Source organism: Antechinus flavipes, chromosome 3, assembly GCF_016432865.1.
Source record: "Antechinus flavipes isolate AdamAnt ecotype Samford, QLD, Australia chromosome 3, AdamAnt_v2, whole genome shotgun sequence".
Lineage (NCBI taxonomy): Eukaryota > Metazoa > Chordata > Mammalia > Dasyuromorphia > Dasyuridae > Antechinus > Antechinus flavipes.
In genome coordinates this window covers 165,734,525-165,753,086 of record NC_067400.1, presented here as the reverse complement: position 1 = coordinate 165,753,086, position 18,562 = coordinate 165,734,525, and the positions used below count along the sequence as shown (strand labels likewise).

The 18,562-nt window shown below is 31.2% G+C and overlaps 1 protein-coding gene and 1 long non-coding RNA gene across 2 annotated transcripts in view; one reads left to right on the top strand and one right to left on the bottom strand.

The window, feature by feature from the left end:
• The window catches only part of MYO16 (myosin XVI), a 722,870-nt gene that overhangs the window by 272,322 nt on the left and 431,986 nt on the right, over positions 1-18,562 (bottom strand). Inside the window, exon 21 of the mRNA XM_051984178.1 lies at positions 13,113-13,185. Within this exon, the coding sequence (XP_051840138.1) occupies positions 13,113-13,185 (73 nt within the window). The remainder of the gene's footprint in view (positions 1-13,112; positions 13,186-18,562) is intronic.
• The window catches only part of LOC127553459 (uncharacterized), a 37,891-nt gene that overhangs the window by 9,827 nt on the left and 9,502 nt on the right, over positions 1-18,562 (top strand). The window lies entirely within an intron of this gene.

Below are 18,562 nucleotides of genomic sequence, written 5' to 3'. Positions count from 1 at the left end.
CTCCATGTATCTTGATTTAGATTTTAAAAAAAATCATTAACAAATTAATAATTTTTATTTAATAGTTTTTTTTTATTTTTCCCATTTATGTCAAGAAATTTTAAATGTTCTTTTTTGCAATATTTTGAGTTCAAAATTTTTCCCTCTCTTCTTCCATCTAGAGTGTTCAAGTTAGAGATTCTAATGGATTCATTCAAAAGACTTCCTGTAAACTGATTTTCTTAAATTGGGCAATATGTCTTATTCTTCCAAGTTGATGTTTTATTTGCTTTTAGAATCACTTTTATTGAAAGGCTATGATTTTTTCTGAAAATATTATGTGCCATTATAGCATCTAGTAAAACTAGGATTTGCAAATCAGAACATTCAAAGAACCTATTGATAGGGAAATGTCCTTTTATTTAGATTTTGCCAAGAATAACTTCCATGTACTATATTACTCCCTATTCAAAAACTCCAGTTTTCTTTAATCAATAATTCCATTGGCCTTCTAGTGATTCTAGAATAAAATAGTCTTCTTTTACTTTTAGATTCTTTCACAATCTAAGTAATCTTATTGTATATTGCTACACTTCCTATATTGTAGATCTAGTCAAACTGGCCTTCTCTGTGTTCCTTATATGTGGTGTTACATCTCCCATCTCTATAGTTTTATACTGACTCTTCTCCATGCTTGAAATATACTCTTTCCTTTCTTTCTCAAAAAAATCTGTATCTTCCTTCAAGATAACTTAAGTCATACCTTCAATGGAAAGCCCTTGCTGATACCTAAAAATTACAATGTTCAACTTTCTAATTATTTGAGTTTGAATTTATTGTGCACTTACTTCCTATATACTTATATATGTACATGTTATCTCCACTGATAGAAGATAAACATTTTTGTGAATAGATATTATCTCATTTTTTGATCAAAAGCTTTATCACCTAGCACAAAGGCAAGCATACAGTAATTTATTAATTAATATTTGTTGATTATTTGGTTCGTTTTTTTGCATTTTCTTCAAATTTTTTTCTTTTTACAATATCTTGAAAAATCTTTCCTCTAATGTGGTTAACTTCCATATTTGATCAGATCTGTTTATTCTGATTTTGTTTATTTAAGTCCTATTGCCATTATCATTAGATAACACATTGGACAATAGATAATTAAGTCTATAATATAATAGTTTAATTGTTATCATTAATGAGAATACATCATTAAACTAATGCTTGCAGAACCATTCCATTTCACATGTTTCTTGTCCTCTCTGTTTTCTCTAAAATGTTATCTAATGAGCTGATTTAGTTGGGTCACACACCTGGAAATTTTTCTTCAGTCTCATTTTTAAAAAAAGATTCTTTTACATTTTCTATAAGATTGCACCATAGTAGAAATTGTGAAAACAAAGGTAAAATGAAAAATGTTTTGAAAACATTTTGAAAAGAACACTAGGTGGTAGAGCCAATATAGTAGAGAATAGACAGGTCTTTATCTGAGTTTTTTCTGGGATCCCACAGATCAACACCAGATCAACCCTTTGAACTGTTTGGAGTGATAGAACCCACAAATATTTGGAGTGTAACAAATTTCCAGCAGAAGATATTTTGAAAGAAATTTCAGAAAATGTCTTTTTCAATTGGGCAGGGGAGAGGGGCAGTTGAGCACAGGTGCAGTGTGGTTTCTGAGTGCCAGAGAATCTACTAATAGGCTCTTACCCAAAATACAGCAGCAGTGGCTGCTCTGTCCTGATTCAGAAGCCAGTGGATCAGCAGATTAAATATGAGACATCCAATGAAAATACAAAAGGCAAATGGTGAGCTTCTGAACCCCAGAATAACACAGAACTTTGCCATGTGACCCAGCAGCAGAAGGAAGTCATCAGCATCAGGGCAGAGCAGCATAAAGCCAATGTCATCTGTAGAGAAAGCTTGGGACAATCTCTTAGGGAGATCTCATCCTTTAAAAAATGAGCAAAAAAGCAAAAAGGATTCTGACATTAGGTAGCTTTTATGAAGAAAGAGAACAGATCTCAAACCCTGAGGATCCTAAAGGCAAATTGTCTCCAGAAGAAGCCTCAAAGGATGACATGAGTTGGTCTCCATCATACAAGGCTCTCTTAGAAGAATTCAAAAAGGATCTTAAAAGAGAGTTAAAAGAAAAATGGAGAAAAGAAATAAGAACTTTGCAAGAGAATTTAAAAAAACGAAAAAGAAATTATCTGTAGAAAATTCCTTAAAAAAAAGATTTAGTGAAATTGAAAAATCATATAATTCCTTACAAAAGTGATTTGATGAAATGGAAAAAGCTTATATCTCCTTGTGAAATAGAATTGAAAAAGAAACCAATTTGTGGAAAAACATAATTTATGAAATAGAAAAAAATGAACAAAACACCTTGTTTAAAAATTAAATTGGCCCAATGCAAAAGGAAATAAAAAAGGTAACTGAAGAAAATAATTCCCTAAGAATCAGATTTGAAATGGAAGTGAATGACTCAATGAGACTTCAAGAATTAGTCAAACAAAATCCCAAAAAGTGAAAAATAGGAAAAAATGTAAAGTACCTCATTGGAAAAACAATTGACCTGGAAAATAGATCCAGGAGAGACAATCCAAGGATTATCAGACTACCTGAAAGCCATGATAAAAAAAAGAGCCTAGATATGATCTTTCAGGAAATCATTAAGGAAAATTGCCCTGATATCCTAGAACTAGAGGGTAAAATAGCCATTGAAAGAATTCACCACCTCCTGAAAAAGATCCCCAAAATAAAAACTACAAAGACTATTATAGCTAAATTTCATAATTATCAGATCAAGGAGAAAAGATTGCAAGCAGCCAGAAAAAAAAAATCAAATATTGAGAAGCTATGTCTGGATTACCCTGGACCTAAAATCTTCCACTTTAAAGGATAGAGGGGCCTGGAATCAGGTATTTTGAAAGGCAAAGGAACTTGGATTGAAGTCAGGAATCAGCTATCCCACAAAGTTAAACATGATTTTTCTGGAAAAAAAGATGGCCATTCAATGAAATAGGTGAATTTCATTTATTTCTGATAAAAGACCAGAACTGAACAGAAAATCTGATCTTCAATACAGAACTTAAGAGAAGCATAAAAAAAGATAAAAAGAAAAAAAATGGAAAAAAAAAAAGGAAAAAAAGTTAGAAAGTATATAGGGAAGATGATATATTTAACTCTTAAGATTTGTATCTCTGTTGTGTGTATACTTAGAAGGTTCGGGTATAATTTAATTTTATTGTGATGATATAAAAAAGAAACTAGAGGAGGAAAGGGAATTCTACTGGAAGAGGAAGAAAATGGAGTTTAAATGAGGTAAATTACATCTCATGAAGAGATTTTAAAAAGCCCTATTCCAGTTAAGGGAAAGAAGGGAAGAGGATGAACATTGTGAGAATCTTACTTTCATCAGATTTGGCTCAAAGAAAGAATATTGGACATATTTAGCTTCATAGAGAAACTTGTCTCACTCTAAAGAGAAGTAGGAGGGGAAAGGGGAAATGAAATGGGAAGGCTAATAGAAGGGAGAACAGAAGTAGAAGGGGAAAAGTATAATAAAGGGGGAAGGCCTGTACAAGGGGAGGACTGTTTGAGGGAGGTGTCAGAAACAAAATACTGGGGAGGAGGGAAAGGGGGGAAGAAAAGAGAAAAGTATAACTTTGAGGAAAACAAGATGGCAGGAAATACAGAGTTAGTAATTTAAATTGTGAATGTGAATGGGATGAACTCTCCCATAAAATAGAAGCATAGAGCAGATTGGATTAAAAGCCAGGATCCTACAATATGTTGTTTACAAGAAACACATTTGAAGCAGAATGATACATTCAGAGTAAAGATAAAAGTCTGGAGCAAAATCTATTATGCTTCAGTTGAAGTGGAAAAAAAAAAAGCAAGGTTAGCGATCATGATCTCAGATACAGCAAAAAGAAAAAAAAAATTTATCTAAATAAAAGAGATAATGAAGAAAACTGCATCATGCTAAATAGTACCATACAAAGTGAAGTAATATCAATACTAAACATATATGAACCAAATGATATAGTAGCATAGAGAACTGCAAGATTTCGACAGCAAAACTATACTAGTGGGGAATCTCAATCTTGCTCTCTCAGAACTAGATAAATTGAACCACAAAATAAATAAGAAAGAAGTTAAGGAGGTAAATAGAACATACTGTACTCTAAACTGATACTGTCTTTGGCAGCCTTGCCTGTCTGCTTGGAAGGGAAATAAGGGATTAACTAATGGAAGCAATTTTAGTCTTCTTTTGGTCTGTTCTTGCGCTGACTTTATGTGTTAATTAACCTTTTCTACAAAATAGTAATAATGAGTCAATATCTCTTTTTGTATCCATTTTTTCATTTTCTGTCAAAAATATGTCAAAGAGCTGAGTTGGATCTATTGTTAGCTGCATGTAGCATCTTACACTTTTTAAATTTGTTGTTAATTATTCCTTATTTATCAAACAGTTGGAAATCTATCAATCCATAGCCAGTTGATTCTAAAATGATTGCTAGATTCATAACTAGATATTTCCTATCTATAAAAAGAAATTCAATTCTGTACATTTTTGTGCAATGCTTTATGCATCCACCTTTCTGGATGTTTATTGAATAAGTCATTCATGATACATAAGAGTGAAACTGTTGATTACTTTACTGGGGTCCTATTTATTTCTTAAATTAGAAGCAGTCACTCCCTCATTAATTCAGCAAGCAAGCACTCATCTGTTAAGCACCTACTATACATGCTAAAATGCTAAGGAAAGACAAAAAAAAAAATAGGCCCTGACTTTAAGACTTCAAAGTTTTCAAAATATTTTCATTATTCTTTTCTATGACTATCTTCACATCAAAATTATAAAGTTGCCTTCAAATTTGGATAATCTTGTTAGGGTCTTTATAGGACATTTCCCCTCATCTCTTCTCTGGAACAGATGGCAATATATATTATTATCTTTATAGATTTGTGTATACTTACAAATAACATTACAAGGTAATATGTCTTCTGCCTATGGGCACAAAAAATCTTTATTTTATTCTTGGGGTGGGGGGAGATTGTGAGTTATCTTTCTTCATAGCTACAATTCTTTATTTCTTCCTTTTCATGGAGTGATTTTACTCTTCATATCAATATAGATAGACTCAAATCCTACATTCATTCATCAACTTTTTTGTCACACAAATATCTTTCATGAAGAAGATAAATATTTAAATTAATACTCTTGTGTACCATGAAAACTAAGGCTCAATAACGCCTGTCATTTTTTTTTTCTGTCACTCTTCTATCATCACTGTGAAAAGGGAACTGAGAGGACTAAGGATCATATTACAGATTTATCCATTCTCACATTCACTTCAAATTATTCAATAAGCAGCCAAATTTCTGGTGAAAAAACTTAACATTCTTAGGCTGATCCATGAATAGCAGAACTATTGCTCAGGAGGCATAATGGCATGGTAAAACCTTTCTGAACTTGCCCTCTCCTGACATTAAGCCACTAAAATGCAGTCATTTCCATGCCATGCTGTTATGAGGTGTCAAAAGAAAAAAAATAAAATGATCTTTATGTTCAATTTGAATATTTAGTGTTTTAAGATACACTTATTTTAACATTTGCTTTTATAAATCTTTAACTTATATTTCACTCAGAGGCAGCCCTTGAGCTATTTCAATTTGAACTAAGGTATGATGACAAATTCCTAGCTTGTCTTAGCAGGTATATTGGATAAATTACCTATTAAAAATATATGTACTGTCTTAATAGTTTGCCTTAAAAATCTTTTTTTGGCAAACTTCTTCCTTATTTTTGCTTCTTGAAAGAAATCATGCGTGGTTTCTCTTAGTCTAATCAATCCTCAACCTACTGGCAAGAGCTGTTTACATATTGGTAATAATCTGAACACTGAGACTGGAGTCAAGAATACCAGAGTTCAAACCTGGTCTCAGACAGTTACTAGCTGCATGACTCTGGCCAAATCAATTAACCTCTAGTTTCCTCAACTATAATATGGCATGCACCTCATAAAATTGTTGGGAAGATCAAATGAAATAATATGTACAAAGTACCTACAGTATCTAGCACATTGTAGCCACTATGCAACTTCTTCCCTCTTCCCTGTCACAAATGAAAGGATCATATAAATGCCACACATGCTTCATGTGACATGGCTCTACCTTTTGATTTTGTTACTCTACATAATTCTATAGCTTGTTTATACCAATTTTTTTTTTTTTTTTTGCAAAAAGACTTTCTGTTCACCAACTCCCACTGTCTTCTCCCTCTTCCTTTCTTCAACATTTGAAAATTACTTGTTTCAAATGGTGGGTAAGTAGTCTAATGGAAAAATTGTTAAATCTGAAAGCAGGAATCTTGGAGTTAAAATTTTAGTCATTTAGTAGCTATGTTATAATAGGTAAGTCACTTAATTTTTGTCAGATTCACTTTCCTTATCATATAGGAGGTTTAATAATACCTTACAGGATTGCTTTAAGGTAAGAAACAAATAAAATAAAATAATACATGAAATGAGACTTGTAAAAATTAATTTAGCATACAATTACTGTTATTGTCATTAAAATCAAATGTATAATAAAAATTTCTTCAAATTCAATTATGAAGTATAACAAAAAAACTCATGCAACATATTTAAAAAGGAAATTTAAACATTCACATTTTAGTTAGATATAAATAGAAAACCAAAAATTTACAATTTATTATATTAATAGATCTCAACATCATAATGGAAATTTAAAGGGTATCAATTATTTATGTATTTATTTTTACAATCATCATTTTAGCTCTACTACAAAGAACATCATAAACTAATAAAGTAAATCCAATATTTTTATGAATTTAGTTCACTTTATAAATTTTTCTGTGATGTAGATAAATGAGTTTTTGAAATTTAAAAAAATTGACTGGAAAATCAAGCTAACAGCAAATATATATTTTGGCAGAAACAAATTTTCAAAATACTTCACATAATTCAATTTATATGTACACGTATTACAAATATATATGTGTATATATGTGTATAATATGTGTGTATGTGTGTATATGTACACACACTCCTATTTTCACAATATTATTTTTCTGAATCCTTCATGATCTAAGAAAAATGAACTTAAACTTACTAACCAACATACAATCCATAAATATAGCTCTATAAAAGTATTACTTAAGAAGAAGTTTCTACTTAAAAAAAGAATAAATTTATGTGGTATAAATTGTTCATTTTATAGAAGAATACATCTTTAGAGTTCTCCTATGTTTAATGCACTAAATCTGGTGCTATATGCCAACCCTATATTTATTTCAATATTAACTTCTATTTGTAGCTTTCCCTTTCTATCATATATATAACTATTCACTACCTATGGCAAATTCAATCATGGAGAAAGAAGTGGATGTGTATGGAAGAGTGAGGGGAGGATGTGCTAGTGGGAAATAGTTTTTTTTTTTTTTTTAATAGTCGTTTATTTACAAGTTATATGTATGGTTAATTTTACAGCATTGACAATTGCCAAACCTTTTGTTCCAATTTTTCCCCTCCTTCCCCCCACCTAGTGAGAAATATTTTGTCCCTGGCTAATATTTCCATGATATACTCATGGAGACTCAGTTCATAGTTGGGCAATGGTGCAGGAGACATTGTGCTGCACAAGAACGATAGACAATTTCCTAAGGATGAAATATCCGTTCCCTTACCCCTACACCCCTCATTCTTTGGATACCTGAAATTCAGGATAAAACTTTGATTAATATGAGAAATTGTTCCAAGGGTAGTAGAGGGATTGGGATGTCTTTTATAACTAGGATATACATAGACATTGAGAAAAGATGAGAAGATTCAGTGAATTTCAAACTCATTAATAATCAAAAGGGCTACATGAAATCCCCCAACCCCTTCCAAATAATGTAATCTTAGGTTTACAAGAGATATAATATATGGGACACATAGTTCTACTAGATTTTTTTCCAATTCAGATGTCTGTTCAGCTTCAGGAAACAACATTTTAATAGAACATTCATTAACTAGAGAGAATCTATAGTGTAACCATTTGAGGAGACTGGATAAGTTAGAGCATATATAATATAAAAATAAATTGAGAGTTAAAAATGTTTACTCTAGAAAAGGCAGGGAGGGCATGACAGATGTCGTTTAATATTTATGGAGCTGTCATCTGAAAGAAGTAATATTTTGCTTTTTGACTCCAGAAGACTGGACCATGAACAAGGAATAGAAATTTCATGGATTTATTCTTCCCAGGAAACAGAATATAGATACATTAAGCATTTCATGTAACCACAAGAAATTTTAATATAAAAAGGAAAAGGAGTCCCCTCTGTAAACTCCTAGTAGACATAGACTAAAATAGGTTTATATCCTCCTTGCACAGTGTGCCAAGGATAGCATTTGCATAATTAGATGCTTGATGAATGCTTCTAATGATATGGACAAGAAAGAACTTTTACTATATCACTAGAAGATGAAATAAACAGTTCAATCAGGTATATTTCAGTCTCCTGGTTCCCCCCTATGTCTAGGCTCATTCTAAGTTTAACTGAGCTGTTTTTGACCTATAGTTACCGTATTTTTTTTTTTTTTTTAAGAAAACAACCAATAAGCAGGGAACTTCTCCAAGTCCTTGTCAAACTAGTTTGGAGGAAGCTTGGGTCAGCAGTAATGAATCACAGTTTTAACTTCTGAGGCATAGGCTTTTGTTTTGACAAACCTTTGACTTCCTTTCTAAATCCCTACAACATGCTGTCAATATTTGATTTTATTGCAATTCATTCCAACAAAGCTCCTATTTCACAAGGATTTGGTTGTCATGTCCAGTGAGAAATTTGGGGATTGTTAGTATGCATAAACATCATGAATATTTCCTACTGTGATATTACCACTATAATTTTCACAATTAAGATAACAAAACATTAAAAATATTAAACATTCATATATGAATCAAGGACAGTAACTCAGACATTCATTACCTTCCCTGCTATCATTGAAAAAAAAATTGAAAATATTATTATTTGAAGGACCTAGGTGGCCCAGCAGATAGAATCTGAAGTCAGGAAGACTTTAATTTGGATCCAAGACTCAGAAACTTATTAGCTATGTGATCCTAGGCAAATCAGTCATTTAACTTATCTGACTCAGTTTCACTATCTGCAAAATAGTGATGATAGCACCTATTTCACAGGCAAGGATCAAATGTGTTAACATATAAAATAGGGATAGCAACATTAGCTATTATTGTTTCTTGAGAAGGATATAATGGAGGGAATGATTAGCCACCAGACACAACAATAGATTCAATGATTGACATCTAGGGTCCTTTACAACTTCCATGAATAAATCTACAAACCTAGGTGATATTTAGGTGAGCTATTTGGGTAGAGTTCTAATTGGTTTATAATCAATGAATTATGAAATATTTTAAAACTTTTTAGTATGTCATAATTTTCTAATAAAAGAAATTATATTCACTCTATATCTACTTGAAAATGAGGTAAACTAGTGAGTTATTTTGGTTAACATAATCAATGAATAGTGAGTGCCAAATTCAGGTAAAAAAAAAATCCATTCTAGAACACAAATTACTTCGTTTGGCTCTTCCCACTGATTAATCAAATAGTTGTCAAACATCTACTTCATCTGATATTCAGTCTGTCTGAGAATTTTCTGAAATCTTGAAAACATGAAGAGAAGCAGAAATGTACCAGTGAAATAAAGGGGGCTTTTATTAATATTTTCATTTAGTTGAAAAACATTAACTTTTTATATCAGCATTAGTGGAAGGATAATATGATGTAACTATTTAAGCCTGATTTGGGGTGGTATTCTAGAGTACTTAACTGTATACTTAAATCTGTCCCTGTTCTAACTTTTTATTATAAGGATTAAGATAATATATATCAAGTATCTTTTAAACCCTAAATTTTATTTAGTATTTCAAAATATATATTATTTTAAATAATTTTAAATTTAAAATATATTTTAAAATATTATTCCCCCTCTCTCATCTACCTGTACTGACAATAATAAGATCTATATTGGAGCTAACTTTTCTACCAATACCTATGTGCTTTCAAGAGAACAAAGATCACTATGTGTTTATTTTAATAGTATAATAGTATCCTATTATGGATACTATATGGAAGAAAAACATATTGAGAAAAACATATTTTCTGAACTGGTTAAGAAGGGTTAAGTCCTTTAATTTTTATTCTTGCTTTTGGATATTTTTGTTTAGTTCTGCTTCTTTGGTTAATTTAATCAATGAAGAGTGCCAAATTTAGGCAGAAACAATTCACTCAATTTTTTTTTTAAACAATGAAATACTTTTTGGAAAAAAATTGATTGTTAGAAAAGTAATGTTGGACAGAAACTTAAAAAAAAAGAAATTTTGAGTGAGTTAAAGAATGATGAAACCCTCAAGTATGTTAGCAATTTAGTCTTCTAAAAACATATTACTATATAAATGAAAATATAATAATGAATTCATAATCAACAATGTGGATTTGCTAAATCCAGTGTGAGTAAAATGGGATTTGGATATTGCTCAAAGAAAGGAATTATATCCTCCTAAATGACAACTACACACTATTATGTTTGACAGCAAAAGAAAACTGGGAAAATCAAGAATTTAAAAAAAAATGTTCCTTTTCATTTCATAATTTATAAGCAACCAAGTCTAGGTTTAAGAATTACTCATAGTTTCATGAAAGTGACATTCAGGTTTTACTTAGGATTTATTATTTATTCATTTTTCAGATGAACAAATTATAGTTCTGTTACATAAAACCTCAAACCTCAGCGATAATAAAATTCATGGTTAATTAAAATATTTTAGCAGCAAGCAAGATGAATAAGGTAATATAAAAACAGCAATAAAATTACTCTATTCCAATACCAAAATAGGATACTATTATACTATTAAAATAAACACATAGTGATCTTTGTTCTCTTGAAAGCACATAGGTATTGGTAGAAAAGTTAGCTCCAATATAGATCTTGTTATTGTCAGTACAGGTAGATGAGAGAGGGGGAATAATATTTTAAAATATATTTTAAATTTAAAATTATTTAAAATAATACATATTTTGAAATACTAAATAAAATTTAGGGTTTAAAAAGTACTTGATATATATTATCTTAATCCTTATAATAACCCCTAAGACATAATACTGTGACTATTATGATTTATATTGTTTTCATATGAAAAATATGAAGTCAAGAGAGGTTTAGAAATAACTTGCTTATGGTCTCATAGCTCATGAAAGTGGATATGAATTCAGGTCTTTCCAAATTCCAGACACAATGATTTTTCCATTACATCATATTATCTCTATAAATCTCTCTAAAACGTATTATTTATTCACAGGGTCAGGCATAGCATTACTCTTCATTTCCTTTCTTCTTCTCCAATTGTGGTTCTATCAGGCCATTTAGATGAAAATTCCTATGATTTATAAGACATTGTTAAAATGGTCAACCTCCAGTAGAGGGAAGTGAAAATAACCATTTATTAAACACCTACCATGTGCTAGGCACTATGCAAAACTCATCATAGATGTCACATTTATCTATTGCTAGAATGTACTTGAATGACTGAGATTAATATATAGACATTTAATCTTCCTTGTTGGAAGAGAAGTCAATAGATCTTTGACTATGAGAACTTTTATTTTCTATTTAGCACTCTGACTGACTCTATGCTCATGCAAGCTGTGATGTTTCTAATGATGAAACATCATACTTCTGGTCTTCTGGATCATTAAAAGAAAGAGGAGATAAAGATGTTGAGAATGAAACAGAAGCTGAGTACATCCTTCCTCAAAGCAGATTCTTTTCATATTATAGGATTTAAGTGAAAACTTATGAAATGAATTGGTTCTGTAAGACATAGATTGATTCATTAGATATGTCATCATTGAACATGAATAGTGATATAGTCTAAAAAAAAAGACTTTAAGCCTGGAATCTAAAGACCGTTGTATCAATCCTAGTTTTGCCATTTACAATCTGTGTGACCTTGTGCAAAACATTTCCCCAACATGGCTTCGGTTTATTCATCTATAAGAGGAAATTGAAATAGATGATCATTCCCAATTTTTAAATCCCACAAATATTACATAAGAATTACTCTCCTAATAACATTTAACAAAACATACAATTTTGATTCTTCTTAAATTTTTTTTTTTTTTGCCTGAGACGCCTGAATGTTTCCAATCAAATTTCAAATCTAAACAAAGTTTCTCCTCATTAAAAGTTCATTTCAACCAGCATGACTCAGGTAGCAGGTACCTTCAAGTGATCACATCTATTGTATTTAAATTTAATTTTGAAATTGTGGAAATGCATTTGCTGCATTCTGTTCAGAAGAAATGATATATGCAAAGGACTATGAACATTTTAATTGGGTAAACAAGTTAGATAAATGTTAGCCATAGTACTTTATTTTTCTAGACTTCAGGGTATTATCTCTTATTACTATTTCATCCTAGAACTTCCCTTAGCAACTGAGGGCTCCTTGTCCTACAATGTCCTAATATCCCTGCAGTCTATTCACCAAGGGATTTTCCTTTGAAAGGCCTGTTTAATACAACTTATTTTACTACAATCTCCATTTTGTGGAAATTGCCCTCCAAGATACTCACATACTCCTCACAATGACACTACTGAGCCCAGTATCCATTAATTTCTTTCTACCATTCACTCCCTCTACTCTTTAGTTCACCTTAATGTATTGCCTTGCTTCATAAGAATATAATCTACTTGAAAGCAGAGGCTATCTCTAATTTTCTATTTATTTGTACCTCCAGTGCTTAACACAAACATAGGGACATAGTAAATATTTCTTTCCTTCCTACTTTCCTTCCTTCCTTCCTTTTTTCTGTAGTAGTAGTAGTAGAAGTCGTAGTAATAGTAGTAGCAACAGAAAAGCAGCATTTTTAAATGGCATCCAGAGAAAGTAAACTACTTATTTTAATTTTTTTTCTTATCCAAAGATTATATTATTTTTTCTGAACCTAAAAGATCAAAACTGAGTTACCTAAAACATAATTTAAATGCATATGACTTACACATAATGCTACTTACTTGTTCAAATTCATTCTTCTGAAATTCTTCAAAACCAAAGATGTCCAGTATTCCAATTTCCAATGTCTGTACACTGAAACATTAAAATTGAATGCTTGAGTAAAATTTCTTAAAATATTTTACTTCCCTCTACCTCTCCCTCTTTTATGAATACTATTTTAGCCATATCATCATGAATTTTCACTAAATAAAAATTGGTAGAAAGATATGCTTTTTGTTTTCAAGGAATATTAATTTTAAAAACACAGCCAAAAATATTAAATGAAAAAAGTGTAATGCTCAAGCAACAGTGATATTTATGCCACTGAAAGAGTTAAATTAGCCAAGATCATACTTTGGTGAGGTTTTTAAAGGTATTTTGTATTGTCAAGTCAGAGATTTGCTACCAAGTAATAATGATGACTTTTCTATATTTAATAAGTCAGGATAATTTAATGGCCTGAACCATGAATCAAGATCCATTTTGTTGCTCTCTTTGATTTTTCTTCATTAACTTATTGCTAACACTATGAAGTGATTAAGTAAATATCTCTAGAAGAGAATTCTTCTATGAAGAATAAAAGCTAAACAAATTTTGTAAGTGTGAGAAGCAATATGACATAATTATGGGTCAGAAGATAGAGAAATATTATTCCCCAAAATTTGCCACTTCTTCCCCCATGTTTTCTCCTTTGCCTGTTTTTACAGGCTAAACCAGAGCTTCTTAAACTTTTTACACACCTCTTTTCATCCAAGAAATGTTTATGCAATCGGGGTATGTATATAAATTTGGCACTCAAATTAAACAATCATTGATAATAAATCATAAGGAAATTTATTTTAAAACAATTTTTGGCATACATGTAATCTTACCATTTATTAAAAATGAAACCAAATTTGCATATTAAAGAAATGGATGGTCTTGCTTATTTTTAACATAAAGAATTAAATCTTTGCTTCTTTTTACTAATGTCAAATGTTTCCTGACCCCCCACATTCATTTATATGATCCCATATGGAGCCATAACCCACGATTTTAGAAGTTTTGGGCTAAACAACCAGAGTGATAAGCTCATAGACTTGTCTTTACTGAATGTTTTGCATTCAAAATAAAAATTTAAAAACCAAAATTGAAAAATATCAAAAACTGAAATAAATTTGACAAATATATTTTTGTGAAGCAGTATTAAAATATATATATTCTGTTCCTTAAATCTGGACTCTACCAGAAAATCTGGGAGGTTTGGCACCATCTGGTTGACATGAGTCAGGGGAGCTAGATTTTAGTCCTGCCTCTGTCATTAACTTGTTCATAGAATCTTTGGGCAAATTATATTCTTTGAACTCAGTTTCCTCATCTGTAAAATAAGAGGGCTGACTCAGAAGGACTCTAAGCTTCTTTTCAGCTCTAGTCATATATATATATATATATACATATATATATATATATATATATATATATATATATGTATATATATATATATTTGACATGGTAAGTATCTAAGTATCTTTGTATACTTTCTTTGGTGTACCAAATGCTGATAACTTTAATATTTCTTGTATAATTAGTGCTTTATTTTCCTGGATCCAATCCCCTCCCCCATCTTTTATAGCAATGTTAGTCTTTGTTCTTCTCCTTCCATGGTTATTCTGACTCAAAATAAAAACTTTCTTCCCTAATACTACAGCTTTGTAGTCAGCCCTAGCCTCATGATTCATCTTTCTTTTTTTTATTTCCTCAGTCACATTCTCTGAGATCTGGACATTGGCACAATTCTGACATATTTCCTTCATAAGTCAATCTTGACACTTCCCAGCAGGAATAAAGATTTTCTTAAAATAAGAACTAACTAAAAGCTGATTTTCTGTGAATCTACCTATTTTTTAAAACAACATGCATTTTTAAAGAGGTCAAACTTTTTAAAAGCATTTTAAAACTTATTAGAATTTGCAGAATGTAGAACTCCAATTTTTAAATACCTATTAATATACCATGATTTAGCAAGTAAAAATAATGCCCAGAAGATAAAGAAGACTATGGTGTCCTTTTTTAAAAAAGGTGTTTATATTGTATTATTTTAAAGTTGTGATTTGTTTCTTTTTAAAGCTGTATGTTGGGACAGAGATTGGGGCAAAAATCGTGAGTTTCTAAGTAGTCATGTATAAAAAAAAAGAGAGGCATCAATAAAACAAGTTTAAAATGCACAGAAGTTTATGGTGTCAAAGAATTGTTTTCTGGATCAATTGAGAAATACACACACACACACACACACACACACACACACAAACACACACACACACAGAAACAGAGACAGAGACAGAGATAGACAGACAGACTACTGAGGAAGTTTCAGAGAGAGCAGAAAAACAAGTACAAGCTGCTGCAGTGATGTGAGGAAGATCAAAAGAAGAAATTATAACAATATAAATTTTGTAAAAAAACTAACAATCCTCAATGATTTAAGAACTAACAATTAAATCTCAACCATGATTTCAGAGAATTAATGAACATTATTGCTTATCTTTATGAGAAAGACATAATGAACTAATATGCAAAATAAGAAATATGTTTTTGGATACTACCAATATGGATTGTTTTTTGCTTGATTATGTTTATATAAAGCCATGATTTCTTCAGTCTTCCTTCCTTCCTTCCTTGTTTCCTTCCTTCCTTCCTCTCCTTCCTTCTTTCCTTCTTTCCTCCCTTTCTTTTTTCCTCTCCTTCCTTCTTTCTTCTCCTTCCTTCCTTCTTTCCTTCCTTTCTTTTTTGCTTTCCTTCCTTTCTTTTTTGCTCTCCTTCCTTCTTTCCTCTCTTTTCTTCCTTCTTTCTTTTCTTCCTATCCTTTCTTCCTTCCTTCCTTCCTTCCTTCCTTCCTTCTTCCTTCCTTCCTTCCTTCTTCCTTCCTTCCTTCCTCTCCTTCCTTCCTTCCTTAATTCTTTCCTTCCTTCCTTTCTTTTCTTTCTTCCTTTCTTTTTAGTCAGTGAGGGGAGAAAAAAAAATAATGGTTAATAATTGTGGAAAAAAAAGTTATCCATGAAAGTTGAAAGAAAAACAAAAAGAAGGATAATAGGGGACATAAAGCAAACAGGCCGATTTTGTCACTACATTGCTAAATTCAATAATATTTATTTTTTTAATTAATTAATTTGTTTACAAAGCATATGCATAGATAATTTTTCTAACATTGACCCTTGTAAAACCTTTGGTTCCAAATTTTCCTCCTTCCCCCTACCCCCTCCTCTAGCTGGCAGGTAGGCCAATACATATTAAATATATTGAAATATATGTTATATATATATACACATACATACATATACATATTTGTACAGTTATCTTGTTGCACAAGAAAAATCAGATCAAGAAATCAAGAAGGAAGGAAAAAAAAACTGAGAAAGAAAACATAATGCAAGCAAATAACAACAAAGAGAGTGAGAATGCTATGTTGTATTCCACACTCTGTTCCCATGGTTCTCTCTCTGGGTTTATATGGTATATAACTGAACTGAACAAGTGGAACTGGTTTCAATTCTCTCGTTGAAGAGAGCCACATCCATGGGAATGGATTATCATATAATCTTGTTGTTGCTGTATATAATGATCTGCTGGTTCTGCTCATTTCACTTAGCATCAGTTCATGTAGGCCTCTCCAAGCCTCTTTGAAATCATCCTGCTGGTCACTTCTTACAGAACAATGCTATTCCATAGCATTCATATACTATAATTTATTAAGGCATTCTCCAATTGATGGGTATCCACTGAGTTTCCAGTTTCTTGCTACTACAAAAAGGGCTGCCACAAATATTTTTGCACATGTAAGTCCCTTTCCCTTCTTTAAGATCTCTTTGGGATATAAGCTCAGTAGAAACACTGCTGGATCAAAGGGTATGCACAGTTTGATAGCTTTATGAGCATAGTTCCAAACTGCTCTCCAGAATGGTGGATCCATTCACAGCTCCACTAACAATGTATCAGTGTCTCAGTTTTCCCACATCCCCTCCAACATTTGTTGTTATCTTTTCCTGTCATCTTAGCCAATCTGAGAGGTGTGTAGTGGTGTGTCAGAGTTGTCTCAATTTGTATTTCTTTGATCAATAGTGATTTGAAGCACCTTTTCGTGTGACTACACATAGTTTTAGTTTCTTCATCTGAAAATTGTCTGTTCATATCCTTTGACCATTTATCAATTGGAGAATGGCTTAAACTATTATAAATTTGAGTCAATTTGCAATATATTTTAGAAATGAGGTCTTTATCAGATCCTTTGGATGTAAAGGTGTTTTCCCAGTTTATTGCTTCCTTTCTAATCTTGTCTGCATTAGTTTTGTTTGTACAAAAACTTTATTTAATGCAATCAAAAATATCTATTTTGTGATCAATAATGGTTTCTAGTTCTTCTTTGATCACAAATTCCTTTCTCCCCCACAACTCTGACATGTAAACTATCCTATGTTCTTCTAATTGTTTATATTTATGCCTAGATCATGAACCCATTTTGACCTTATCTCAGTAAATGGTGTTAGGTGTGGGTCTATGCCAACTTTCTGCCATACTACTTTCTAATTTCCCCAGAAGTTTTTGTCAAATAGTAATTCTTATCTCAAAAGCTGGGTCTTTAGATTTGTCAAATATTAGATTGCTATAGTCATTGAATATTTTGTTCTGTGAACTTAACCTATACCACTGATCAACATTTCTATTTCTTAGCCAGTACCACATAGTTTTAATGATATTCCTTGGGGTCTTAATTTTGGTGTTTCTTTCAGCAGGTGTTCAGTGAATTCTTTCAATGGTCATTTTACCTTCTGATTCTATGACTTCCACACAGTTCTCTTTTTTGATTTCCTGAAAAATAGTGTCTAGACTCCTTTTTTTTTTTTTTATCAAAGATTTCAGGAAGTCCAATAATTCTTAGATTATCTCTCCTAGATTTATTTTCCAATTTACATTTTTTCCCAATTAGGTATTTTACATTTTTTTTTTCAGTTTTGCTTGACTGATTCTTGTTGTCTCATTGAATCATTCATTTCCACTTGTTCAGTTCTGAATTTTAGTGAATTATTTTCTTCATTTACTTTTTTATTTCTTTTTGTAATTGTTCAATTGAATTTTTAATGAGTTGTTTTGTTCTATGGATTTTTTTTTTTCATTTCACAATTCCATTTTTAAGGAGTTATTTTCTTTTTCTGTTCCACAAATTCTATTTTTCTGGGAGTTTTCTTTTTCCATTTTATCAAATCTATCTTATGACTTATATGCCTTTTCCAAACCCTCTTGCAAAATTTTCATTTCCTTCTCCCATTTTTCTTCTGTCTCTCTTTTAAGATCCTTTTAAATTTCTTCTAGGAGAGCCTTGTGTGATGAGGATCAGATTATATCATCTGGAGACAATTTGTCTTTAGTCTCCTCAAGGTTTGAGTCTTCTCTTTCACCATAGAAGCTATGTCAGAGTTCTCTTTATTTTTTTACATAT